The 27,529-nt window shown below is 38.4% G+C and overlaps 1 protein-coding gene across 2 annotated transcripts in view; it reads left to right on the forward strand.

Annotated features, from left to right (window-relative positions):
• Window positions 1-27,529, forward strand: part of AOPEP (aminopeptidase O (putative)) — a 224,257-nt gene that overhangs the window by 106,385 nt on the left and 90,343 nt on the right. For both annotated transcript variants that reach the window (XR_016277370.1, XM_089490878.1), the window contains exon 11: window positions 10,035-10,095. Coding sequence is in view for 1 of the 2 variants with exons in the window: in XM_089490878.1 (XP_089347004.1) it covers window positions 10,035-10,095 (61 nt within the window). In the remaining variant the exon portion in view is untranslated. The remainder of the gene's footprint in view (window positions 1-10,034; window positions 10,096-27,529) is intronic.

Genomic DNA, 27,529 nt, shown 5'->3' on the forward strand with positions numbered 1-27,529 from the left:
AACCTTGATTTTGCCCATTACTGCATGTAAGAGACATCATTTAATACACCATTGCATGTGATGGGTTGAGCAGCCATGGATTTTGATGCACAGGATCCCGAGTATCCACTGGAGTTTGGTTCCAGGACCCTCCATGGATACTAAAATCCATGGATGTTCACGTCCTATTAAATACAATGGATAGTAAAAAGGTGCCCCTTTATATAAAATGGCAAAATCAAGGTTTACATTTTGAGATAGATAGGTAGATAGATAGATAGATAGATAATTTTCAATCTTGGCTGCTTGAATCAGTGGATAAAGAATCCATGGATATAGAGGGCCAACTGTACTTTACACACATTAACTTTCAAACAAGTTTTTGGAATGGGACAGTAAACAATCTATTTATTCATGAGGAACAAATAGGCTTTAGCAAAGACAGAAGCACTCTGGACCAGGCCTTTATTTTGCAACATCTTATATATAAATTTAAGTTTATTTATACAGCTTTTGTAGATTTCTCATCAGCAATCGATTTGGTAGACAGGCAGCATCTATGGCAAAAGTAGGCCAAAACAAATATCAATAAAAGACTGTTGTGGCTTATTCAGCTGTTTTATCAAGAGAATTCTCTGCAGGTGAGAATAGTTTTAAATGGTGCTTTAACACAACCTATTCACATTGATTGGGAAGTGAAACAGGGCTGTATTCTGGCACCTTTTCTGTTTAATTTCGGTATTAATGATTTGATCCCAGAAATGACCTCCCCTTCATTTTCCCCTTCAACTATTAGTAACTGCAAGATTTCAATGTTGCTTTATGCTGACGATTTGGTTTTGCTTTCTTTGAATAAAATTGGCCTTAAAAGGATGTTGGCCAAATCTGGAAGGCTTTGTAAAGAGGAACAGTTGGTTGTCAACTGTTCATCTGTTCTAAAACTAAGATCATGGGTTTTGGGAGGAGAATCTCGAAGAGCATTTGAAATTGGTACATTTATTCAAATACCTGGGGTTGCACTTGAGAAACTCTCTTGGAAGCAACTTTTGGAAGCCACTAAAGTCTCAAGTGTCAGATCTATTGGGCAACTTACAAGATTTTTTCTATTCTAGAGGGGGATAGTTAATGAATCCTAACCTAAAGGGTTTTGCAGTTTAACTTATTGTGGAAATGCTGTATGGGGCAGAAATCTCGGGTTAGATACCAAATCTAATTTGGAAATTTTTAGAAATCAATTTCATGCAACAGATCCTGGGATTTTCTTCAGGGGTCCAGCAATTTATCTTATGGCTGAGCTGGATCTCCCTTCAATGGCTGCCTCAGACTAAAGGGACTTGAGGATCATTTTCTCAGCAAATGTATTGGATGAAGGAACTGAAGTTTCATCCCAAAACAAATTAAAGGTTTATAACCTTAATACAGAGAACTATCTCAGGCTCAAATCCACACTCAGTGGAGGGAATAACTGGGTGACCTTGAGCAAGTCATATTCTCTCACCCTCAGAGGAAGGCAATGGCAAACTTCCTTTGAACCAACCTTGCCAAGAAAACTCTGTTTGTTGTTGTTAACTGCCCCTCCAGTTGATCTCAACCCATGGCAACCCTGTGGATGAGACCTCTCCAAAACTCCCTGTCCTCCACTGCTTTGCTTACAGCCTGTAAACTCATACCCAAGATCTCCTTAATAGAGTCCATCCATCTAGCATGTGGTCTTCCTCTCTTTCTGCATTATTATTTTTTCAATTGAGTCCGCCCTTCTCATGGTGTGCCCAAATTATGACAGCCTCAATTTTGTCATCTTGGCTTCCAAGGAGCTCTTTGGCTTGATCTGCTCTTGGACCCATTTGTTTGTCTTTTTGGCCATCCATGGGATCCTCAGCACTCTTCTCCAGCACCACATCTTAAATGCATTGATTTTCTTCCTATCTTCCTTCTTAACTGTCCAGCTCTCACATCCATACATTGGCTTGTATGATTCCAATTTTTCGGCTGAGTTGTATATCTTTGCATTTCAGAATCTTTTCTAGTTTCTTCAAAGCCACTCTCCCCGTTCTTAATCGTCTTCTGATTTTCTGATTGCACTCCCTATTACTATCAATGTTTGATCCCACGTATAAGAACTCTTTTACTACTTCTATTTCTTCATTGTCTAGGTCTGCTAGTATTATGGTGTCATCGGCATATCTTAGATTGTTGATATTTCTTCATCCTGTTTTCTCTCCTCCTTCTTCTGTGTCCAAGCCTGGTTTTCTTAAATATGTTCTGTGTATAAGTTGAACAAGTGGAGTGATAAGATGTAGCCTAGTCTGACCCCTTTGCCATTTGGGAACCATTCAGTTTCTCTGTGTTCTATTCTGACAGTAACCTCTTCTCCTGACTACAGATTCCTCATCAGGACTATCAGATGTGTTGGCACTCCCATGTCTTTAAGGGCAATCCATAGCCTTTCATGAGCTATGCAATCAAAGGCTGCTATATTCTGTAAAGAACATGCTGATGTGCGCTCCATTAGCCATTGTATATTTGCAAGGTGGTCCTTCGGGCCTCTTCCTCTCCTGAACCCTGCTTGGACCTCTGGGATTTCTCTCTTCATGTATGGTTGAAGCCTATGTTGCAGAATTTTCAGCATAATTTTGCTTACATGGGAGTTTAGTGCTATAGTCCTATAGTTGCTGCAGTCCTTTGTGTCTCTTTTTCTATCATAAGGAATATATATTTTCTACTAATAGGATGCTTGACTGTGTTTTCTAGAAGCCTCTAGTGATTAGCATTCATTTAAACAAAATTTAAATTATAACTTAAATGATATGGATACTTAGCCTTTAGTTTGTGTGTGGGGGGGGGGGGTAGGGGTAGAATTCAAGATTTCTACTTAGTGAAATTAGTTTGTTTTGCTTAGATTAATATACATGGGATCTTTGAATAAACTTCATTCTGCTTCCCAATTCCTGATTTCGTCAGTTCATATTTGTATAAGGAAGCTACGTTAGGATGAAAGAATGTGCCAAGAATATTTTAACTTTCAGTAGGAATATTGCAAATTTTCTTTATTGTAGCTTCACTGTTCAGAAACTATGAGCAAGGTTTTAATTTTATGATAATCTACTTTATAGCCAGGTACATAGTATCTTGCTAGAATTATTAATGGTGAAAAGATAAAATGGGATGCCAAGAATAACAATATCATGTTTATATAAAACATGTTTTTATCTACTCCTGTGCTTATAGCAACCATATTTTTCCATCAATTAATAAATGAATTTCATTTCTTAGCACTGGAATATGGGAGAAGAATTACTCTTTGTTCTTCTTAAATGCAGTGTGGTAATAATGATCAAAGACGATAATTATTTGAATTTAATAACATATTTAAACATATTGGCCAGAAACCAAAGAACCATAAAATGACTTCTGTGAGCCAAAGATTGCTTTTCCTTTTCCCCTCTTAACAACAACCTCTTATTCCACCTGGCAAAATTATGACCAAATTTGAACCAAAAGAGATTTCAGACATAATTTGTGATAATGCCATGGAGACCTTTTCAAAGGAAAAAGTAGTAGTTGTCATATTTATTCATCATCATCATCATCATCATCATCATCATCATCATCATCATCATCATCATCATCATCTCCTGGACTAGTATAAAACCTTTGCATGAGCTCAGACAATTTTGGGGGACCTTGGCCAGCATGTTTACTCAGCATTTTCATGTAGTGAAGCGAGGTAATGTGTTCTTTTTCCTTTTTTTTTTTTACAAAGGCACTTCTGCCCATTTTGAAACACTTTCTTACTTTCAATATGAATATTTGTCACACCTTGTGCTAGGCATGAGCTCAATATTATGTGATCACCAGCAATGACATCCTATTTGGCTATTGTGAATAGACTGCATAGACTCTGCATAGTTGCTGCAGTAAATGTTGTAGTACAGTTGTCCCTCCTAACTCGCGAATCTGAGAGACGTGACCTTGTTTTGCGTGGAGGAGCGGCCTCCGTCATTTCTAATGGTGCGCGCACCCAAGCTGTATGCACAGGGGCACACCCTATTCAAGCCTCTGTTTTTGCGGGGGGGGGGGGTCGGAGGGGGTCCAGAATGGATTCCCCATGGAAACAGAGGGTCAGCTGTATCATGATAGTTCTATATGAAAATAAATACAAGTTGAATATCCCTTATCTGGAATTCCAAAATCTGAAATACTCCAAAATTCCAAAAAATTCCAACACTCCAAAAAAAAAAAAAAAAAAATCCAAAAATGTCCACATGAGTGGTTGAGATAGTAACACCGTTGTTTTCTGATGGTTCAGTATACACAAACCTTGTTCCGTGCACAAAACTATTTAAAATATTGTGTATAAAATTCAGGTTATGTGAAACATAAATGAATGTTGTGTTTGGACTCAGGTCCCATCTCCCAGATGTCTCATTAAGCACGTCATGGGCGTGCTGCAAAGGGCCCATCTATACTGGGCCTCAGTTCCCTATCTCTAAAGCTGCATCCTCCCTTTTATCTTCCTTGACTCTCTGGAAAGAGTGAAATAAGACAAGTGGAGGTATAGATCCCCTTCATCCTGGTACTTGGCACATTGCTACAAGTCAGGTGGTAAAAGTGTTGGGATGTATAGCTTTCACATAACCAAGAATAATAGTGTTATGTCTGTTTTTTAAAAAATCCAACTGCTACATTTCTCAGTGTTCTCTGTGCTGTCTTGCAGCCATAGATAGGATGGACAAACAAATCTTCATTTTTCCCATTCCATTGCAATATAATTTTTAAAAACTGCATTTTTTCCTTAAAAAATGATTTTATTCTTTTCTATAGGAAAAAAATGTTAAAAAAAATGGAAGAAATAAAAGAAAATGAAATACTTCATAGAATGAAGGATTTTGAGGAGTTCTGCAAGTGATAAGATAGTAGAACTGTCCACTCTGTTTTCATTTTTATTTTCTTTCTGGCACTCCATTCCTTTTGTAATTCCATTTTGAATTGTTTCATCATTTAATTCAGGGGTAGGCAACCGTTTTGAGCCGGGGGCCGGGTTGCTGTCCCTCAGACAACTGGGGGGCCGAAGCCAAAAAATAAATAATTAAATATTTTTTAAAAAATTTAAATAAATAAATAAACCGGGACAAATGTAGGACATTTTCAAATGGTGGACACTTTTTTTAAAAAAAAAAGTAGAGGACACGCAAAAAATTTTGCTGATTTTGAAAAAAATGTTAATATAAATGCATGTTTCTGAGGCATCTATAGACAATTGTATTATTACACTGGGCCCTTGGTACCTGCTGGGGACTGGTTCTAGGATCCCCTGTGGATACCAAAATCTGTGAATACACAAGTCCCATTATATACAATGACGTAAAAATAATGAGGTCCCTTATATAAAATGGCAAAATCAAGCTTTGCTTTTTGGATTTATTTTGTAATATTTTAAAGCTGTGGATGGTTTAATCTGTGGATGCAGAATCCATGAATACAGAGGAACAACTGTAGCTTTACTGCTCTTCACTATACATTTTTATGTTTCTATTTTGCATTTGTTCAAATTTGAACAAATTCACAAACATATAAATAAAAGTACTTATCACACTTTTTTCAGCAAAAAAATCTTGTGACCTAGATGTTAATATTTTTCCTTCTAAAATATGGTAATAATTAGCTATTTACAGTAATTGACAGAACATTCTTATGCATCACTCAGATCCACATCCTATTGCATTTAATCTGAGACAAGGAAAACTCTCTTCTGGAAGACTGCCCCTATGCTTGTGCTGGAGTTCATCCTGGTCTTCCTATGCATGGGCCCCTCCAGATGTTTTGGGCTACATTCCCCATCACCCCCTGCCAGATGGTCAGTGATTAGGAGTGATGGGATTTGCAGTCCAAAGCATCTAGAGAGTACCATATTGGGGAAGACTGAGTTTCAACCGTAACTTGAACTTGCTTTAGAAACAAAGAATTATGTGGCTGTCTGGGTTTTACTGTCAGATGGGGTTCTTCTCTTCTCTTTGTTGTCTTCCAACTATTTGTTTTAGATATTTGTAATGTGCATATTCAACGTTTTTCTTTAATGCATTGTCTCTTTCATTAAGCAAGTCCCCCCCAACTTAAACTGTATATCATCATATTGCAGAATTTAGCTATTTTGTACTTGTTTATAAGGTAACAATTGAAATTCATCTATATAGGAATATTTATTCAACAATTTTAAGATTGTTTCACTTCCATCCTTCTGCACAGAATCCTTGCAATTATAGTTTTGTAATGGTATCCAGCACTTCTAGTCTCATTCACAGAGGACTATTTCCAGTATTTCCTTATGCTTTGGAAACCTACAAGCTGGTTTATTTTGTGGTATGCATCTATTTAGTATGTTCTCCTTATGGAATGTTTTTCAGATGCTGTATTCTAGATTCAGCTTTTGCATATAAAAAAACATTGGGTTAGATCCATAGTTAAGTTATTTGTGTTAGTTAATGTTTACTTTGTCTGGTAGTTTCCTAATAATTTTTGTTAAGAACAATTTAACTATCTTTACACAACATGTAATAGTTACAAAGAAACAGTCTAAGAATTACAAAAAAATTCTTAATAGATGGTTTGGTGAGAGAGTCCTGTAAAGAATCACATTCTTTGTTTTAAAAGTCTCTCCAAAGTTGTGTTTCCCTTGTTACGTTAGGCTATATAAGCATCTGGGAAAGTGCTGAGTTTGTAAACAAATTTTAAAGCCAGCTCTTTTGACATTCCAGGAAGTACTTTTTTTTTTTACTTTTAGCTTGGCTTCCTATCTAAATATTTATGAGGAGTCAAGGTATTTTGTGTGCAGAAAAATCTGGACAGAGAAGAGACAGAATCAAGTTGTCCTAGTTGTTTTGCCATTTCTTTCTCCTTCACTTTCCCTATACTTTCCTGAGTTGGGCCTGTGTACATGTTAACTTTTATAGGTCTGCACTTTAACATGGTAGTGCAACAAACAGTGTTTTCAAACATGTAGCTTGTATGTATGTGTACTATCTGGGATTGGTTGCAGCTCAGCACTAAATCTGCATTTAGTGGCAAATCAAAGTTGTTGATGTATAAAGTGTGAAACAGTGACAGGTAAATAAATTAGAGAATTTTGTTTGCAAACATCCCCTGCCTATTTCCCCCAGCTATGCCTGAGAGCTGCAGGAAGAGTACAGGAAAGAAACAGGACAAAGGGCCAACACCCCTCACCTATCTGCCACTTCCCTTAAAATCAGAATATTCGCTGTTCAGTAGATTGCTAGGTTCTGAGATGTGATATTTGTGACCAATGCCCGGTTTGTTAGAAAACCTTTTCTCTATATTACAGTTTACAGCTGCTGCTTTAGTAGTGTTAGAGATCAATACAATGGTGAAATTAGTTATTCCCATAGCTTTTGGCCTGATCAATTCACTTGTAATGGGAATTGCATATTTTTAATTTATTTATTTAATGGCTTTTTCTTTTAAAACAAAAGACTCGGGGGCTCACGTTATTAATATATACAAAAATTAAAACCATGAACAATAAAAACAATATCCCTGTAGTGCGGAACTACAATTCCCTCCAAGAACAACAGATTTACATGGATAGTTATCCATACTTTTATAAGTACTAAAGTACATTGTTTTTAAAAGAGCTTTAAAAGCTAGGGGAAAGTGGAATGGGTTATTCACTGTGGGCAGTATCCAGTAGGGAGTCCATGGTCCAAAATGCACTGCAGAAATAATCCAGTCTGAGACCGCATTAACTGCCTGGCTCAGTGCTAGGAAATTTTAGGAACTGTAGTTTTGTGAGACATTTAGCCTTCTCTGTCAGAGAGCTCTGGTGCAACAATAAAGTACAATTTCCAAAATTCCCTAGCACTGAGCCAGGGCAGTTAAAGTGGTTTCAAATTGGATTATTTCTGCACTGTGTTTTGGACCCATGATATATCAAAACTAACATACTTGTCCGTTACATTTCTCAGAATTTATTTCTGCTTTTCTGTGGTACAACAAGAAGTGGAATTGCAATTGGTGGAAATTCTTTTATCAGGAAGGAGGCGAGCAGAGGCAAAGGCAAATATAAATATGCTGCAAAGGCAGCATACAACTAGGAATGGCTACCGCATCTACACTCAATGGGGCTAGCTTCAAAGAGCAACTTTTTCAGATACCTGGGTACTATCTCTAGCTATAGTGTGAGTGGAACAAGAAGTGGAATTGCAATTGGTGGAAATTCTTTTATCAGGAAGGAGGTGGGCAGAGGCAAAGGCAAATACACACACACTTACTTCTTTTTCCACACACACTATAGCTAGAGATAGTACCCAGGCATCTGAAAAAGTTGCTCTTTGAAGCCAGCCCCATTGAGTGTAGCTATGGTAGCCATTCCTATTTTTATACTGCTATATTCAAGTACTTCCAGGTACAAAATTGTTAAGAATGAAGTAAATTAAGGAACAGTGACATCTAAATATACTGGGTTGAGTCCAAAGGTGTCGCAAGATATGGAAAGGGAGGGATGGAAAGTAGATTGTAAGGCTTTCTGGCCGCAAACCCTTGCCTTTTAGCTGCCTACCAAGATACCCTCAAAGCTTTTCCTGAAGGTCAGGGAATCCATTTGAATGGAATGGAGTAAAAATTGGGTGGCTGTACCTGCTGCCCTGTTAGTCTACTTCCGCTGATATTTGGGAGAGAATTTTGAGGCTGCTGGGTGAAGAAGAGAAAACATGGTCTGTCCGACCTTTTCTGCTGGTACTTCTCAGAATCTAAGCATCTAGAAAAACATACAGGAATACCTCAATTGATGAAGTATCTGTATTCTTAGGCATTACTTCTTCAACAGAAAATTGGTAGTGGAGGCAGAAATAACATGGGAAGAATAGGGATGGGTTCCTGTGCTGCAAAAAAGAAGAGCAGCTCAACATGTTTCAGCAAACTTTATAATTCAAAACTAAAAATATCTACACATGAAATGAAATGTTCAGGTCAAGTAAAGCCTTGTATAAATAACTAAAAATATTCTGAACTTTCTAGATGATGACTTGAAGGCGTCTTCCAAAATAGGTTCAGGGGTGATCTTTTCAGCCTCCACTTTTTTATGATTTCCATTTTAGTTTCTAAACCCTATAGATCTATGCTTTTCTATAACATGATGGGAATAGTAAGGAGACTTATTGGCTTTCCCATTTTCCCTCTGTTTTGCTGTTCAGGCATGCTTAGTAAGGGATTCTGGAGGTACTAGCTGTTTACTTTGCCTGTTTGACACAGCTACAATAGGATCAGCCAGGGTAGAATCTGGCTGTTTCTTAGATCATGCTTTATTGCACTGTTTCCTGCAGGCAAACTGTAGCAATCCAACACCAAGTATCTGTGTTTCTCCAGCCTGCACCATCATCCTCCCAATGTTGCTGCTGCTAAAAAATATCCAACTAGACAGAGAACAAGGAAAAAGAGGGGGCTGGGCAGGCATAAAACACTTTGTAAGAAGGAGCATCTTTCTCAGAGACTTCAAGTATGCCAGCATACAAATTTCAGTGGAGGCTAAGAATGATGGGAAATGCCAGATATCTAGAGAAGAGGAAGTTTGAGGAAGGCTGGCATAGAATTCAGACTCTTGAAATTACATTCCTTAATTATTCTTGGACAGTTTTTAGCTATCCATTTAGCTGATCCCCAGTGAAATAAAGCCTGACTTCCACCTTTCACTCCTCTCACAAACCGAAGAGGAGACGCCACACAACAAGAACTGCAGAACACCTGTTCATTCTTTACATATGTTTCATCAGTGAAACTGAGCTTCTTAAGCGTATGTTGTCAGCTTCTATAAGCACTGAATTCATCACTAGTTTTTTACATGCAGAGTCCAATCTGTCTTTAATTTTCAGGTGTCATCATCTCAGATGTTATTAATTAGAAAGGACAAAACCAGAATGGAGTTAGAGAAGTCGCTGTTTAGATTACAAAGCTGATTTCTGACAAAATGTACTCTCTTTTTTGTTTCTAAGCATAAATTTTGTGCATATTTCATGAGCAATGTTATTTTTAAAATTTCTTGTAAGGTATGGCCTATCGGTGGAAAACATTTTCCAGAAGTGGCTTGACTGCTCAGGAATCCCAAAGGTAAATGCAAAAGATCTGTTCTGAATAAGATTCAGATTATGAGTCTGTTGAGCATGTTGTTCATATTACTCTCTGTTGTAACAGGTATGGCATAAAATAAAATCCAGTTTTAATGTCATCTTCTGTTTTGCCTTTATACTGCCCACATATGGGAACCTTTTTAAAATCAATTGCAGGTTTCATTTTCTGTTTTACTCAAAGAGATATTGCCAAGAGGAAAATCTCTTAAACCTTATTTTATTACTAGAACATATTATTTAGTGGAAACTCTGCCTTTAAGGAATTCTTGTGACACTTAGGATATCATTGAAAAGAGGGAAAGTATTATTTTTTATAAATTACTATGGCTAAAGGGAAGGGGATTTCCAGAACTGTTAAGTGTGTTTATTATTATTATTTTTATGTGTAGTGAGAGTTGTTCAGAAAGCTAGCACGCCTGTTTAACATTGTGTTAACTGCAGAAAGTTTTGTTAACCCCAGAATTTTAAATCTCTTCCTTAAAAACAGGGTTTAATTCTCTCAAACTCCTTTATGTATTTCATAAAGTGATAAAATGACAGGAATCAATACTAGGCAGAATCATTGACAGATGATGGGCAGTGTCAAAGCAGAGACCATCATCTGCCCTTATTCCCACCCCAGTTAGATTAGGGATAAGACAAGTAAATAGATACTGTGCCTTTGATTCATAAGCTCAACTGCCATACAGGATCCTCTGTATGGAGTTTCATCTGCTAGGTGGCAAAATCATTGCACAGAAGTCTGAATCAAAAACAACATTAACTTGTTGGGTGGACTGAATCAACATGGTTCTAGCAGGCTTTACCAACTGATTGTTAGCTAAGGGCCTGGAAAATGCATGCATGTAGGCTGTCTACTATTTTGAGCATCCATCTCTAGATCAGTGCTATTACATACCTTAATGCCAACTAGATTCTTTAAAAAAACAAAACCTAGCTACATGTTTGTTTGGATCTACTGTAATGGAGATGCATACCTCTGTGTCAGTTTGTGTAAGGTTCAGGGGGTCAGAGAAGTGGAGGATACCATCACTTGCCCCATCAGCCCTATATCAGACACAGTTGGAGAAGGAAGGGTGAATTCTGCAAATGCTTTACTATTGCAGTTGTTCATGCCCCCATGATCTAAAAATGAGTTACCATTCCTGCTTAATAAACTTTTGCTTGACCTTCAACATTAGGAACTTACAGCCTTCCAGTATGTAGGACTGTTGACTGATCTGGGAGCATGAGGTACTGTAGCATGCAAAAATAGGCATAGGCCACTGTGGGTGCCATGTAAGACTTGCAGGGAAAAAAAATCTTAAAAATATCTAGTACCTAATATGTAAGAGTACACAGTTTTAAAGCATAGTTTGTTGATTAGATCTTTCTTTTCAGTCTTATTTGTAACCCACCTGATCTCCAAGAAACTCAGGTCATTAACTTCAATCTCATATGACATTTTTCTTACTACCATCAAAGACTCAAAGAGGCAGGCCACAGCTAAATTTACAGGATGAAGATAGACTGGAAGGAAGAAGTTTCCTTTTCACGTATCCCTGCCGTTTTCTGAATTTTGCAATTGAGCTCTCAGCTAACAAATGCATATAATGCACATTTTAGGGGAAACATATACAGATATGGAAATGGAAATTAGTACAGATTAAACTGGACTGGCCACGATTAAAAATTATCAGAAAATGACAGAACAGACTTACAAATCTAGTGAAAATAACATGAGCTTGGAATAGACCTGTTTGTGTGTCCCTAGCTTCAAGGTGTTACCTCTACCCGACATCACCTATCTGTCCTGACCTCCAAGAGGGAGGCAGTCAACCTGCCAGCCCATTCATCATGAGTGTGATAAAGCTGGGGTTGCTATCCTGGAGAACTGACATCCTAATGCAGCAGCAACTCTTATTTTTCATTTATTTTTGTATTATAACATGATTATGCTCCCTCATTTGTTAGAATAAGTCAAAAAGAATATTGTAGTGTTGAAACAGGCCTCGTTTATTTCTAATGAAAGCTTCTGCAGATCAGATGTCTTGTGCCAGCCCTTTCTTTCCCTTACCACACACAGTAGCAAGTCTATCTTCCAGTTAGATCACAGAAGAATGTTCTTGTGCACCACATTAGATGTGTGTGCTGAAAAGTAAACATTTGTGTCAGAGACAGAAGATTTGAGGAGGGCATTCTCCTGAAATCTTCTGGGACTGGGTTAAATAAGGTCAACAGCATTGTGTTGTTGAATTTGCTGTTTATCAGATCAGGATGTACTGTAGCCTCCGAGGTGACTCACCACAGGACTGGAACTGCTTTTCATCTTCCACTAGCTAATAATGATTTAATGCCAGTAACTGCATACTGTGAGTTTAAATGACATACAGTGGCTTCAGAAACAGCTGATTTTAGAGCTGGAAAGCACCTATTAAGTAATGGTACAGACCTACCCTCCCTCTTCCAGAAACACTTCCAGTTTTTTGTTTTTGTTCTTCTGGCTTCTCTTAAATATCTGAAGAACTGCAGCATGTATGGTTTCTCCAGCCTTATTTGTAACTTTCTCTAGTTTTACTTGTAACTGTACTTTCTCCAGTCTTACTTGTCGAACAAAGTGCCCCCTCTCCACATTCAACATGGCTCTGTCATCTTCTTGCCTCTACATCTCCCAGTGTGATAAGATGGTAATATGATGCACAGTTGCCATGCTCACATTAAACACCTATCTCTATACAAGTCACAACCAACCTAGACCTTATTTATTTACTTGACTGAATTCACATTGGTTGGCTTTTTCTATCTCTGCCACTGCTGATAATAGTTTTACATTTTTACAGTAAATAATGACTTTGTCTTTAAAAAAGAAGAAGAAGACATGCCTATTGTAATGTGATCATTAAATCTGGTACCCAAATATCAAGGGAGATTTTCTATTTTTTGTGCTTCCACACTAATCCTTTTCTTTGGAACTGCAATTTCCTCATTTTTGATCTGGAACCATATAATGCTAGCCTGTTGCTCCCAGTGTTTTTTGAGTATTTTGCTTAGCTCCCCTCACCTGATTTGTGGTAATATTTTTCAAACAAACCACAGGTTTTGTACCAGCCTACCAGGTCAGCCAGACAAAGCACTCTTAATATTTTACAGTGTCCCTGTGCTTTAAACTGAGGACTTCCTCTTTGCAACCTCACAGCCCCATTGTATTACTTCCTGTTGGTTCAAGGTTGGGATTCATAATAACCTCAAATGTGATTCCCTAGGAGCTTCTTAAATTGTCTGGAGCTGATTTCTCTTGCCATGGGAGGGAACAATTTTAATAAGTAGATTCTTTTTGTGCTCCCGCCTCATGTTATAAATGGCAAAATATCATTTTAAATAACAAAATACTGTACTGTCATTAAAAACTAAAGAAGAATTGTTAAGGAATGATGCTATGAACACCACCATTCAGCTTTGCTGAATGGAACTCCCTTGGGAGTAGCCAATATAGAAGGATCTTGGCCCTCTAGAATAGTATATTGCTAGACAATATGTGGCATACATATGTATGGAACTGCCTTTACCCATACCAACCTATCCAGATTGTCCAGACCGCACCTTTTCTGGCCGCTGTATGAATGATGGTTTATCTCTTATCTCTTAAATAGGTTGCGAGTCCCCTTCCACTATTTCATTTTTAAAAAATACCCATCATTCAAAACTTGGACTTTTGGATTTCCCGTCTCATTTTTGGCTCTTCCTGTGGCCGCTGGAGGTCACAGGGGAAGAAAATTAGCCATAGTACTGGCCATGTTCTAAGTAGATATACCCATCTGTCCACACCCTGAGAACAGAATCAGAAGGCCTACTTGTGAACCTATGGTAAAAACTTATGATGGTGATAGACATACCACTAGCAATTCCTCGCAGTGGCCAACATGTTTGTGCATATGTTCTGTTCCAGTTAATACCGCTAAACCCTATCATTACAGGCCTTCATGCAGGTCCTATCATGTCATCTGCTTACTTTGGCTTGCAAATATGTTGGGATTTTCTTGGCCACTGCATTCTATTGGGCCTTGGAAATATGGTACTTTCTGACTCTCTTAATTTTGATTTAATTATTGTTATTGTTTAATTATTTGTTTTCAGTTTGTTGTAGGTATTTCACATCAGTCGTCAATTATACTTCCAATGAAATGTGAAAATGTAACACCTTGGAAATGACTTGAAGGCACACAACACACACACACACACACACACACGTGTACAACTATGCTAAAGGACTTCATTTTAGAAGCCTCTTTCCTATTTGAAAGATAAGGTCACTTCATGATGCTTCATTAATTTTGTTCACCACCACCCCGTTTATAATTTCTTTTTATACTTATACTTGGTGTTACTTGGAGTTCAAAGTGGTCCTGACTCCTAGTACAGTATTGTTAAACCCCACTGTTGTTCCTCCATACCATTTATTTATATGTTCATTACTTGTTTTCACTGCTTAGTAGTTAACATTTTCTAAGTGGTGTACAGATAAGTTGGTAAAATGGAAGAAAAGAAAATAATGGGATAAAGTACAGTATACAGATACAGTATGCGCAAAACAATGTGGAGATAACAACAACAACAGTAATGTTGTTGTTTATGGCACCATAAATGTTTATTTCTTAAGTAAAATAACAGCAAAAATCAGCTGAGTTGTGCAGTCAGGATGTACAATCTAAAATACACACACATGAAAACACAGGAGTAATGCAAATAAAAAACTATACAATACAATTATAAAACAGATTATAAACATATTATACAAAAAGCAACACATAATAAGTAAAGCAAAGTGACAAATACATATCAAAATATACAAGATGATAAAACGATATTAAATTAAAACTCCAAAAGCTTCCAAAAACGAGAAAATTTTCAATTGGCATTTAAAAACAGTGAGAGAAGGAGCAGTTTGGAAATATTCAAGGAGGCAGTTTGAAGAGCAGCTAGTGAGGAAGGATGAAGCAAATCCAAGGAAAAAGAAACCCTTCGTTGAATGAGAACCTTAGAGTCTTTAGAACGTAGATTCCGAGCAGGCTGCTAAAAAATAATGAAAGATGAAAGACTGGGGGTAGCTAGGTCATATAGGGCTTTAGAAGTTAAAATCAGAAGCTTGTACTAATAGAAGGAGCAGGCAACCAATGAAGTGATGTCAGAAGTGGGGTAAGGGCCAAAAAAAAAGAAATCTTAGCAGTAGAATGTTGAATGGAAACCAGCAGGCTAAGATGAGATAACGGAAGACCAGTCAAAAGAAGATTAGAGTAATCAAGGCGGGAAATGACCAAGGCATGAACTAAACCCTTAGCAGAGGAAGCAGAAAGAAAAGGTCTGGTTTTGGCAATATTATAAAGAAAAAGCAACAACTTGGCTACAGCCTCAGTGTGAGGAACTTGGCTATAGCCTCAATGTGGCTATAGCCTCAGCGTGAGGAACAAAAGACAAAGAAGAGTCAAAAATAAAATGAAGACTAAATGCTTCCTTCACAGGATGAATGGAAACAGTATTAAAATGACTGAGAAAATAGAAGGTCTTCACCTAGAACAGAATGTAAACACCAAACAAACCTCTTTGGAGAGGGTTTCCCCCACACAGGGGGCACCATTACAGGAAATGGGTCTCATGTTATTTGGCAGCATTTTCTAGAGAAGTCACAGAAGAGCACTCTAAGCTCTGGACAGATGAATATGGGAAATGTTTCTTCAGTAAACATAGTCCTGGGCTTTTTACGATTAATACTCCAAGTCCTCTTTGTTTTTTCCCCTTAAACTATATTAATGTGGCTCAATAAAGTGACTTCTCAAGAATCAATTAGGGCTCCTGGGAAAAGAAACACAGACTTGCTGCGGGTTGCTGAGCAAACATCAATAGACTTCCACCTAAGGCCTGGATTCACAATTCACTTTTTGTGTCTACTGGCTGACTGCTGGATTCCAGCACAATGTCTGTAATGGGCTTCCTGCCATTATGCAAGAACATTTTCCAATGATAACCCAGGTAGTACTGCAACTCAATGGTGAGCCGACCAAAACGTTGCCAAGGCTTGTTATGAATTCATAATAATTTCAAGCCCTGTTAATTTCATCCATCTCTTCCTGTTTCAGTGATTGATTCCATCACCTTTGCTCTTAAACTAATTGCTGCTAGTTAAGAGTATTTCTGTCTGCAATATCAGTGTCATCCCAAAGTATGGTACTAGCTCATCTGAAAGTGATTAGCAATTAAAAATGATTATGGACTAGTAAAATCAAAGATGGCAATTGTAATTTCAAACAATCTTTATTTTTATCTAGTGATGATTTTATTTCTTATGTGAAGGTGAGCTTCAGAGGTATTCACTAACATGTGATGTCAGGAAGCTGAAGCTGTAATCTATCAACCTGATGTTCAATTGCTGGTTTTAACTGTATGAAATATAGGTATATGGCATTCCTCCAAATATAAAGCCACAACATTTTTCTACTAAGTGATAGGCACAATGGTCTTTATGTTCCCTGTTAATGGGTATCTATAATTGGGCTGTAGTAACTGGTTACAGATCTTTTCAGCAAATGTCTGGTTTTGTTTTGGCTGGCTCTTGGACATTTCACTATGAATAGGAAAATGAATTAGGGCTGAGCTATAATTGGCTATTATTATTGCCTAATTATGGCTATTAGAAATCTGTCTTCCAGGCATTCACCAAGCATTGACTAATGCAAGGGATATATTTTTGTAGGAATATTTTCAATTATTTTTATATTTGTTTAATACAAAGATTTTTTTTAAATGTAAGGGAAATTGAAATCTCTTCCTAGAATCAGCAATAAACTGGGCTGTTATTAGGCATAAGATGATATCACTTGGATGGGTTGTGAGAATATCAGTACCACCTTATATATGACTATTCAGCAGAAAGACATACTGAGCTCAAATTGGACTTAGCCACAGGGAAGAGGGTATATGATTGCAGCCTAAATAACATAATGGCAGTTGTGATCTGTTACTAACAAACTGACTAAGTCCAAATGTGTTTGGACAAGAATGCTTTTATTATGCTCTAGAATAGGTGAGAATGATGTGTCCCTCCAGATATTGTTGAATTATAATTCCCAGTATCCCTTAAAATAGGGATGCTGGGAGATACAGTTCAACAACAGATGGAAGGCCACATTATTTCCATCACTGCCCTAAAAATAAAATGCCTCTAGAAACATGCCCTAATTTGCATTGTAGCATCTGCATTGTAGTCCAAAAAGGAACTTTTCTAAATACGGATTCTTGGTTACTGTTCTTGCTCTGATTTAATATTTGTTATTTCTTCTCATTCTTTCTCATGCCTTGCAGACTTTATTTTAAAAAAAGAATGTGATATATCTGTAATCCAAGTAAGAGAAACTGAAAGAACTATCTGAAAATCTCGTCAACTATACAGGGCTGGTACCTTTTCTAAAAATTGGCAATACAGACTTTCTGCCTAGGAAGCGTATCTTATAACCCATCATTTGGAGACCATTTCCCCCTTTTTCTGCTCCACTGAAGCCGAACAGTTAGCCTGTTCAGTTCCCACCAAGTCTGGTGTTGATTGCTGGCCAGACGAAAAACGTACTGCTGCCTTAATCCTGGAGCTTGAGCCATCACTTACCTGCAGCTGACTGTTACCTTTGTAGGAAGGTAAAATGGACCAGGGCCAATTTTATATTGCACATTTATATGCAGCATTTGGATTTAACACACTGTGGCAGAAAATCTAGTTAGGAAAAGTTATTGGTGCCTTCCCCACACACCCAGAACAAAGAAATGCAATAACAAAATGGTACAGTACACCGAAGGCAGCATTACACGCAAGGGCTTGGAATGGGAACATGTGTTCCCTTTCCAGAATAAACCCATGAATTGGATCCCTAAGGTGTTGTTTATAGTAGCTTTAATAAAGCTCAAATATTCTTTGTGGTTCGCCTTTTTCTGTTAATCACACTGCTGAGCACAAAAGCTGTGTTATGTGTAGAATGAACGCGTTTATCCCTAGCAGAAAGGAAATATGTTTGGTATCTCCAGAACAATAAGAGTTTGCTGCCTGGCTGGTCAATGCTGGATCAAGTTCACATTCCCAAGCTCCCACTCTCCCACCTACATACGCAAGGGGTAGAAATACAAGGGGAGGGAGGAAAGATCCTTTCTTGTACAGGGTTATGAGCTGAGACTTTCCTAATATGGACACAGCTGATCCTGCATAATATTAAATGCCTATTTTAATCTCTGCCTTGCAAAAATATCCTGAGAAAAGCAATGAGATTAGCTACCAATTAACTCTTGATGGGTTTTCTTTGGCCATCCAAAACAAATCAAGGAGAAAGGAAAATGTCCCCCCCCCATCTCACATAGTTTTCTTTTAACACACTTCAGTTGTTGTGTTTCCTCTTTATTGAAATATTCAAATGCTCAAGCCTATGTGAACCTTTGTATCGGCCTTCCCAAACCTGGTGCTTTGCCAGCTGTATAGGATTGCAATTCCTATTCTCTTCAAGCAGCATGGTCAGGACTCAGGAGCCATACTGGTTGTTGATGATTGCAGTTGCACTCCAAACACAGCTGGAAAGTGCCAGATTCAAGGAAGTTGATGTTCAGTAATGTACCATTTAGAACAAAAACAATTGTAGAAGCAATAATTCTGAGCCTCTTGGCTGTTGCCTTACAGGCTGGGAAAATATCTGAGGTGGCTGTGAGAAGTTGAGTTAGAATAATAGCCACTTCAGATTGCTAGATGACTATTAGGCTCCTGTTCTCCTTGTCTTATGAAGCAGGAAGAGATATCCCAGAATGGAAACAGTACAATTCCATGGGGCAATGGATGCTTGTTCATTTCAGAGAAATCTTATGATGTCCATTTACAGTAAATATTTGAACTCCACCCCTTTGCTTCCCATTGCCAAGATTTTCAGTCTCCAGAGATTCTTGTCATGCCACTAAAAGAGGGTAGCTGAGTTCACTTCAGACAGCACAACCTCCTTAGTGTATCAGTACTGACTGTCTTCAGAATCAAAAAGCCTTGATGGACTGAAGTGGAGACAGTGTGGTTACAACAGGTATAAAGAGATCCCTGCCAGTGATGGGCTCCTATTGATTCTTGGAAATGCCTTAAGCACTTTAAAATAAATTAACCCATTGCCCTTTGAAGATGTATAGCTGGCTCTGCAAATGTAAGACACATCTATTAATTCTAATGCAAAATACAGAAATTTGGGGGTTTGTACTTGAGACAGGACATTGTCGTATGCAGGCAGTAAGAGAATGCTCATATTTAAATAGACATCTTGCTACAATCACGTCATTTAAACTTTTGTCATTAAAAATGTTAACTCAGTGTAGATTTATGGGAGACTGTGAGCATGCCATGAACTTAATTGAGTTGGAGTCCCCAAGTAGAGTAGATCTGCTAAAATACAGGGAACTTGCATTACCAGTGACTAACAAGTCACATTCATTTCAAACTTTGTCCTTCTTTTTCTTCTTCTTCTATTTATTTATATCCCACTTTCCCCCCAAACTGGGACACAAAGTGACTTACAAATTAAAAGAACAATACAAGTATAAACTTACAAAAGTTAACATTAAAATAGAATTAAACTGGTACAGTATTAAAACACATGACTTATTAAAAGTCCTTATTAAAAGGAGCCCTGGTGGCGCAGTGGTTAAATGCCTGTACTGCAGCCATTCACTCAAAACCAGAAGGTTGCGAGTTCAAGACCAGCAAAAGGGCCCAAGCTCGACTCAGGCTTGCATCCTTCCGAGGTCGCTAAAATGAGTACCCAGACTGTTGGGGGCAAATTAGCTTACTTGCTAATTAGCTTACTTGCTGTTCACCGCTATGATCTTTGGAATAGCGGTATATAAATAAAACAAATTATTATTATTATTATTATTAAAAGAATAAAATACAATTAAAAAGATAAAAGCACTTAAAAGCAGTACATATTGAAACAAAAATACTAAACTGCCTTAAAACAATAAAAAAAAAGCAATATACAGACCCGTAAAAACTTCAAAAACAGCATAACACAACATTGAAAGCCCAATGTCAGCAGTTTGTAAAGGTCTGGTGGCACAAAAATGTTTCAACTTGTTGCTGGAAAGATAGCAAGGATGGAGCCATCCTGCCATATTTGAGTCTAGGAGCAATGTCTAGAAGCAGCCATTGTTCCAAAGTTTAGGAACAGTCCCTGAGAAGACCCTCTCCTTTGTTCCCAACAAATGAGCCCGAGAAGGTGGTGAGTCAGAGAGGAGGACCTCTCCGGATGATCTTAAAACATTAATGGATTCATACAGGGACATACAGTCCTTCACTTAATCTGGACCCAAGCTATATAGGGTTTTATAGGTCAAAACCAGGACTTTGAATTGTGCCCAGAAATGGACTGGCAACCAGTGCACCTGTTGCAACAAAGGAGCATTATGCTCCCTGTAGCCAGTCCAAGTTAACAACCTGGTTGCAGCTCTTTGGGCCAGCTGGAGTTTCTGAACACTTTTCAGAGGCAGCCCCATGTAGTAATCCAAATGGGATTAATTGATACAGTGGGGGCTCCTTCCTTGGAGGTCTTTAAACAGAGGCTGGATATCCATCTGTCAGAGATGCTTTGATTGTGATAACCTGCATGGCAGGGGATTGGACTGGATGGCCCTTCTGGTCTCTTCCAACTCTACAATTCTATGATTCTATCCTTTATCCAGAATTTAAAAATAGAAAATGTTCCAAAATTCAAATTTGTCTGCATGGGTGGCTGAGATGGTAAAACTTTTGCTTTCTGATGGTTCAGTGCACACAAACCTTGTTTCATGCACGTAATTGTTAACAATATTATGTATAAAATTATCTTCAGGTATTTACAAAACATGAATGAATTTTGATGTTTAGATTTGGGTCCCATCTCCAAGATATCTCTTTATACATACACAAAGATTCCAGAATCCAGTGTCCAAGACTTCTGGTCCCAAGCATTTTGGAAAAGGCAGACTCAGACTAGATTAGACCAATGTATGTTTTTTTTCTTCTTCATAGAGGATTGTGAAGTTGAGAAGCACCCATGATGGATAGTAGTGCTCAAACTTATTTAAATAATTTTATCCTGTCTTTCTATCCAAGGAGTACTCAAAACACTTTACGAATAATGCAGAACAATAAAAGGACATTTAATAGCACACTCCTAGATATAATGGAAATAAGCTCTGCTTGGAAATTAGCACCATTGAGTTCATATGCCTGTAGGTAAGTGGATATAGGATTGCAGCCTAAAAGTACATTGAGTGACATGCACTTAGTTTTTTTATGTGTATTGCAGTTAAACCGAGCACTTTACAGAGAGCTAAAAAAGAAAACAAGGCTCATAATCCAATTATAGATTATATGCACAAGGAAAGAAAGCAAAGGAAACTATGTAGGTAATATATACCGGTTCCTGGCAGTTCATTATATCATCCTGCTTCCTCCCTCAATGGAAAGAGCTACCAATAGACTTAAGGCTGGTTGAGGACAGATATCAGTACTTTAAGGCCAGACCAGAGCTCTGTGACAGATTCCAAAAATGTAACTTGTAAAATGTAAGCTTTGCTACAGAGACATGTGCTAACATAAAAACCCAATGGCCTAATAATATTTTGTTGTATCTACATCTCAGCTTTGTTCCATAGGCTTTAAAGGGTATTTTCCAGTCTGTGTTCCATCTGATCATTATCCATAACATTTATTTAATTTTAGCATGGCTGCCACATCATGTACCTTCTGATGAGCTACCAAGGCATACTGTAGGTATCTAGTTCATACAAAATCCATTTGAATTTTAAAGGTTAGATCTGTGATCTGGAATTGATAATAACTCTGCAAAATGTTTTATGGTTGTAATTCCCAAATAACATTTCTGAATATAGTAATTCTGTATATAATTGTATCAAGAAATTATATACAGATCAAAATAATACATTCTGTCTAGTCATCTAAAGGGTTTGGAAAAGTGATTTTATGAGCTAAAACTCTCAGCATCCTGCAACCAGCAGGGCCAGTGAAGCTGGCTAGGGAGTCGGGGAGTTTTAGCCCATAACACAGTCCAAATTCAGGTTTAGGTGCAGGTAGCCTCAGAATAAGACCTGGAATAGACTTGACAATAGGTATGTCAATGCATTTAAGTTTCAATAAGTATATCAGTGCAATTAAGATAGACTGGAAGGAGAATTTAATTCATTCTCCCATACCACTTCTCTGAAGCTGCAGTGGGTATTTCAGTGGAAGATCCCATTAGCACTTCTAGCGGTTTCCCTTTACATACAAATAGAAGCTTTGGAGATGTGGTGGTTTTTGTTGATACAATGCTTTGGAGACAACTTTAAACTTTCCCTCTTGATTCCCTACAGTCCTGTGTTTGCATGGCTGATATATAGAGAGAGTATGTAAAAGTTACTTGTTTGGATTACTAATCCCAGATTACTCCAGTTGGCTGGGATCCTGGAGATACAGTCCCAGTAAGTAATTCTTCCCAGATCTGATTACACAGTTCATTCACATAATGAACATCACTTCTAATTTGGTCTTAAGTGGAGGACCTGTGGAGTCTAACCACTTCTAATTTGGTCCTAAGTGGAGGACCTGTGGAGTCTAACCAGTGTGGTGTAGTGGTTTGAACACTGGAGTACCAGAGTTTGGATGCCTACTTGGCCATGGAAATCCACTCGGTGTCCTTGGACAATTCACATTCTCTCAGCCTACTCTGAGGCTTACAATAAGAAAGGTACCAGGCAACTACCATGTAAGAAAAATATTAGAGGTTGGACAGCCTTGCTCAAGCCCACGTGGCTTTGCGGTGAAGGAATATGAACTTGGACACCAACATTCAAGTCTTACTCTGGCAAAATATGGCTAATGCATACAAAGTGGAGTTTAGCTTGTGACTTGTTCTTTAGGTTAAATTTAATGTTTTAGACAGGAATGCCATTGGATTTAGCCCATGGTTTTCCTTAAAGCTGAAAATATTTCCTGCTCTCTATCTAACCCATAAGTATAAATTCAGTATTTATTTGAACACTGATGTTCATTTAGGGTGGTGCTGTGTCACTTCTTTCCACGCACCATTGTTTAAAACTGTACAAAAGCAAATTCACTCAGAACTAGTAGCCAGTTCAACATGCCTCTTACCATTCCAGTACTCAACTGGCTTTCATTTAGCCACACACTCATCTGTGAGCTGATTCCATTTGAAAATATCTGGAATGCATTGTAAGAGTTTGGCCCATGTAGTTTGATTTGTGATTACTTGTGATTAGTCAGGTACACATATAGTTCTCTACCATCTGTAGTCATCAAGTGATCAACATACATGCACAACAGAGCCTTTGTGGTGTAATATATAAGATGTCTGTTCTGCATTGAGGGCCCCTTACTTCAAATCCCATGTGAGCCATGAAACTCACAGGGTGACCTTGGCAGAATTTAAGACAACAGTAGCCATACTGGCTGAGTGACTCTGTGAGTTCTAGGTTTAAAAAAAGTAACTTTCCCCACCTTGTGTCTTTTAGCCTAACCTATCTCAATAGGTTTTTGGGAAGATAGAAGGGAAGGGAACACAACTTAAGTTCCTGGAAGGAAGGAGAGATAAAATAAGAAAATTCTTGGATCACCTGAAAATGCCAGACCATTTTACACTGTGTAAATCTATAGTTAATAAAAATACTTTTATTGCAGAGCTCAATAGACATAGATAACTCTACCCTTCAGTGTGGCAGTTGTAAAAAAATATCCTTTGGTGTCAATTTGCACTTGTGTCAGACACCTAGCAATGCCCTTTCCTTTGGTTATTGACTTTTCCTCCTTACTAGCCCTTTGCCCATAGATGTAGCAGCTTTCACAGTTACTTGGTATCACCTCACAAATGTTATAATAAAACATCTGAAATAAGGTTGTTTTTTTTCTGGTGTGATACCTCCATTAAGGTATTTTTCTTTGAATAATATATTTCATGGCAGTGTTGTTTCTATTTAAAGCCAGTAGTTTGATCTTGGCTTTGATCTAAAGCTTTTGATCTTGAAAGAAGGTTATTGTGGTAATAAAGAAAGGGGCAGGACAGTGTCTTTGTAAAAACTAAAAGCTGTAAAGTTAAAGAGGTGGTCAAGATTTAGTGAGCACTTGACACACATTCTGCTGTGGCATCTGTTTGCAAATGTATCTAAGTCTATCTTGGACAAAGTCTGCTTTGGTATATCATCATCTTTTTCAGCAACATATATTTCTCTTTAACCTTTCAGGGAATTCATAAATATATCAGTGAGTTGTTTTTTTGTTTTTGTTTTTTTTGTGGTAAAGTGTGCACATCTTCAGACATACAGGTTTGTTTTTTTAAACAAATTTGATGTGCTGAATTCTGTTACTGTGACATGTTCTTCTCTGCACTTACAAACAGGAAATAATGACAGTGTTACCCCTAAATATCAAGTTTTTAAAAGTTCAGCTCTTGGTTGGTAATGCTATTGTCTGACATCTTCAAACCATCAGTTCAGCAAGAAAGTAACCTTAACATTTTCATTCAAGTAGCCTAATCCCTGGTATGTTTACTTTCTCCTGAACTCAGAGTTCAGTGGGATTTACTCGCAAGCAAGGGTGCCTAGGATTGTAGATCTAAAGCAAAAGCAGAGGCTTTGCTTGCACTGAGACCTGATGGAGGAGTCAGCTGTGGAATGCCCATGACTAATAGAAATGGCAGGATTCCAGTTGCAAAAAGCAAAGTTAATGCTTGCTTTTAAGATGCACTCCAGAGCCTCCATGGGATTCATCTGATACAGTTTTGGATTCCATAGAGGTCAAGGAGCTGTTAGGCTGGGGGTGGGGTGGGGTGGGGTGTTTTAAATTCTTATTTGCATTGTAATATATTTCCAGAGATAGCTCCATTAGAAAGTTTGCCTAAAATACTTCTGCTTGGAATTAGGGCTAATGGAGAAGTGGATGATGGGAAAAGTGCATTACAATTATTTTCTAATACAAAATGGAATTCTTCATAAAATAAAATAGGTTGCTTCTGTGCCCGTTCTCCTTTCATTCTCTATTTTCAGCATTGCACTACTTTAAAGGTATTTTGAAGCAAATGAACATTTTTTATAAATGTATGAATATTTATGCCTTTCAATAGAACAGTGGTTTGAGCACTGGACTATGATTCTGGAGATCAGGGTTTGAGTCTTTGTTCGAGCATAAAAACCCGCTGGGTGACCTTGGGCAAGTCACACTCCTTAGGCCTGAGGATGGGAATGGCAACCCTGCCTGTGACAAAACTTGCCAAGAAAACCCTATGACGGGTTCATCTTAGGGATTCCATAAGTCAGAAATGACTTTGAGGCACACAACAGCAACATTATCAGCTATCACAAAAATTAGGATGTTTGAACTGAATTAAACTCATTGGTGCTCAAGTACTCAGGCCTTCGTTTGAACAAGATGAGCAAGGAAGGCCCCTAACTGCAGCAGAACAAGCTGGCAGGGTTTGAAGGCTAAAGTATACCCCTCACCATCTAAACTCTAGAGAACTGAGGACATCCGAAGCCTTCCTCCACCTCCCATCCTGAAGTCCAAAGTCTTCAGGAGTTTATCACACAGGAGGATTTTCGCTTAATTTCGAATGAAAAAGAGTGGGGCCAGAACACATTCAATTGAATTTGCTAGTTCAGTGAATTTACGTGAATTCAAATTGCGTTCAAACTGACTTCCCATTGCCTGAAAATAGCTTGCTATTGCCTGAAATTGCATGTGATCACCTCTCATGCAATAACGTAAAACCCCATGATTGCGTTCGGACTGACTTCCCATTGCCCAAAAATTGCTTGTGGTAGTTTATCACGCAATAACGTTAAACCCCATGATTGTGTTCAGATTATCATTGGATTATACTTCCAATTTCCCTTGTCTGATAAACTCCTTAGGATCTCCTAATGGCATTGGTGACTGAACTGATGCATTCAGACCTGAGAGACCCGATTCCCATTCCTGTTTGAGTCCTTAAAGCAGGGCAGAGATTTATGCCCTGGTGAGAAAAGGCAAATCCTGGATTCCAGGGGTTTGAAGTTCCAGGAGCCTCAGGCACACCCTTTAGCTAGGTGACCATAACTTTGTTTACAATCAGACACATGCAGTTTCAGGAATCCTTCTCAGGGGTTGCAAGATTTAAAGATAGCTTTTATGTGCAGTATCAGTCAGTAGTAGTAGCTATTGTTGTTGTTACATTTATTTATATCCCTCCTTTCCCCCCAAATTGGGACATACAGCAGCTTTGTTGTTTGTTGTTGTGTGCCTCCATGTCATTTTTGACTTATAGATGGCCCTATCATAGTTTCTTCAGCGGCTTACAAATTAAAATACCAATCTGTTGTTGTTGTGTGCCTCCAAGTCTTTTCAGACTTATGGCAAAACCTAAGGCAACACTGTCACGGGGTTTTCTTAGCAAGGTTTCCTCAGAGGCGGTCTGCCACTGCCTCCCTCTGAGGCTGAGAGTCTGTGACTCACCCAAGGTCACTCACTGGGTTTCCATGGCTGAGTGAGAATTTGAACCCTGGTCTCTCAGAGTCCAAGTTGAAACATTATCCCACTCTGGCTAACAGTGACCGAAACATGCATCTGAGGAATTAGGGCAGGTGACCAAATGTCCTCTTTTTCCAAGACATGTCAGCCATTTCAACCTTTGGACCACTTGGAGTTCCATAAGGCCCTCCATTTTGAGTAGGGCTAAGAAGTGTGAATTTATATCCAGCTTTTCTTTGAATGTCCTCCATTTTGCGGTGCCATGTCCTCCTGTGTGGTTAGGACATCTGGTCACCCTGAATGAGGGTCTGGTCTAGGAAAGCTCCCGCTCCCAGCTTCTCTCTTCCACTTAGTTCCTAAAGGGTGCTACAAGAGCCCTTCGCATACAACCCTCTTCTGCAGGGTGACTTGAACTTGGGAGAGCAGCAGAGGCTGGTGGAGGCCATGGTGAGCCACAGAGTTCACCAGCGCCTCCAGGGTGGCCAGAGGTGTCCTCAGTGCAAATGGAAGACCTTCAAGAAAAATGGAAGACAGGGTTTTAAAAAAGTTAAAAACACCCACAGAAATGTAAATCCATGCTTCTTAAGTCCTGCTCAGAATGGAGGAGAGTTTGGGAATTCCTCCTGGACAGAAGGCTGAAAATGGAGGCCATCTAAGAAAAATGGAGGACATGACCAACATTAAAAAGCCCCAAGGGACATGTAAAGCCTTGCTTCTTGAGTCCTGCTCAAAATGGAGGACAGTTTGGGAATTCCCCTGGACCAGAAGGCACCCCAGAAAATGGAGGGCACCCCGGAAAAATGGAGGACTTTAACAAAACTCTGAGCACTCCTGGGACACGTCAAACCCTGCTGCTTGAGTCCTGCTCAAAATGGGGGGG

This window comes from Sceloporus occidentalis, unplaced genomic scaffold, assembly GCF_023333645.1.
Source record: "Sceloporus occidentalis isolate IW3139 unplaced genomic scaffold, rSceOcc1.0.p SCAF_1, whole genome shotgun sequence".
In the NCBI taxonomy this organism is placed as follows: domain Eukaryota; kingdom Metazoa; phylum Chordata; class Lepidosauria; order Squamata; family Phrynosomatidae; genus Sceloporus; species Sceloporus occidentalis.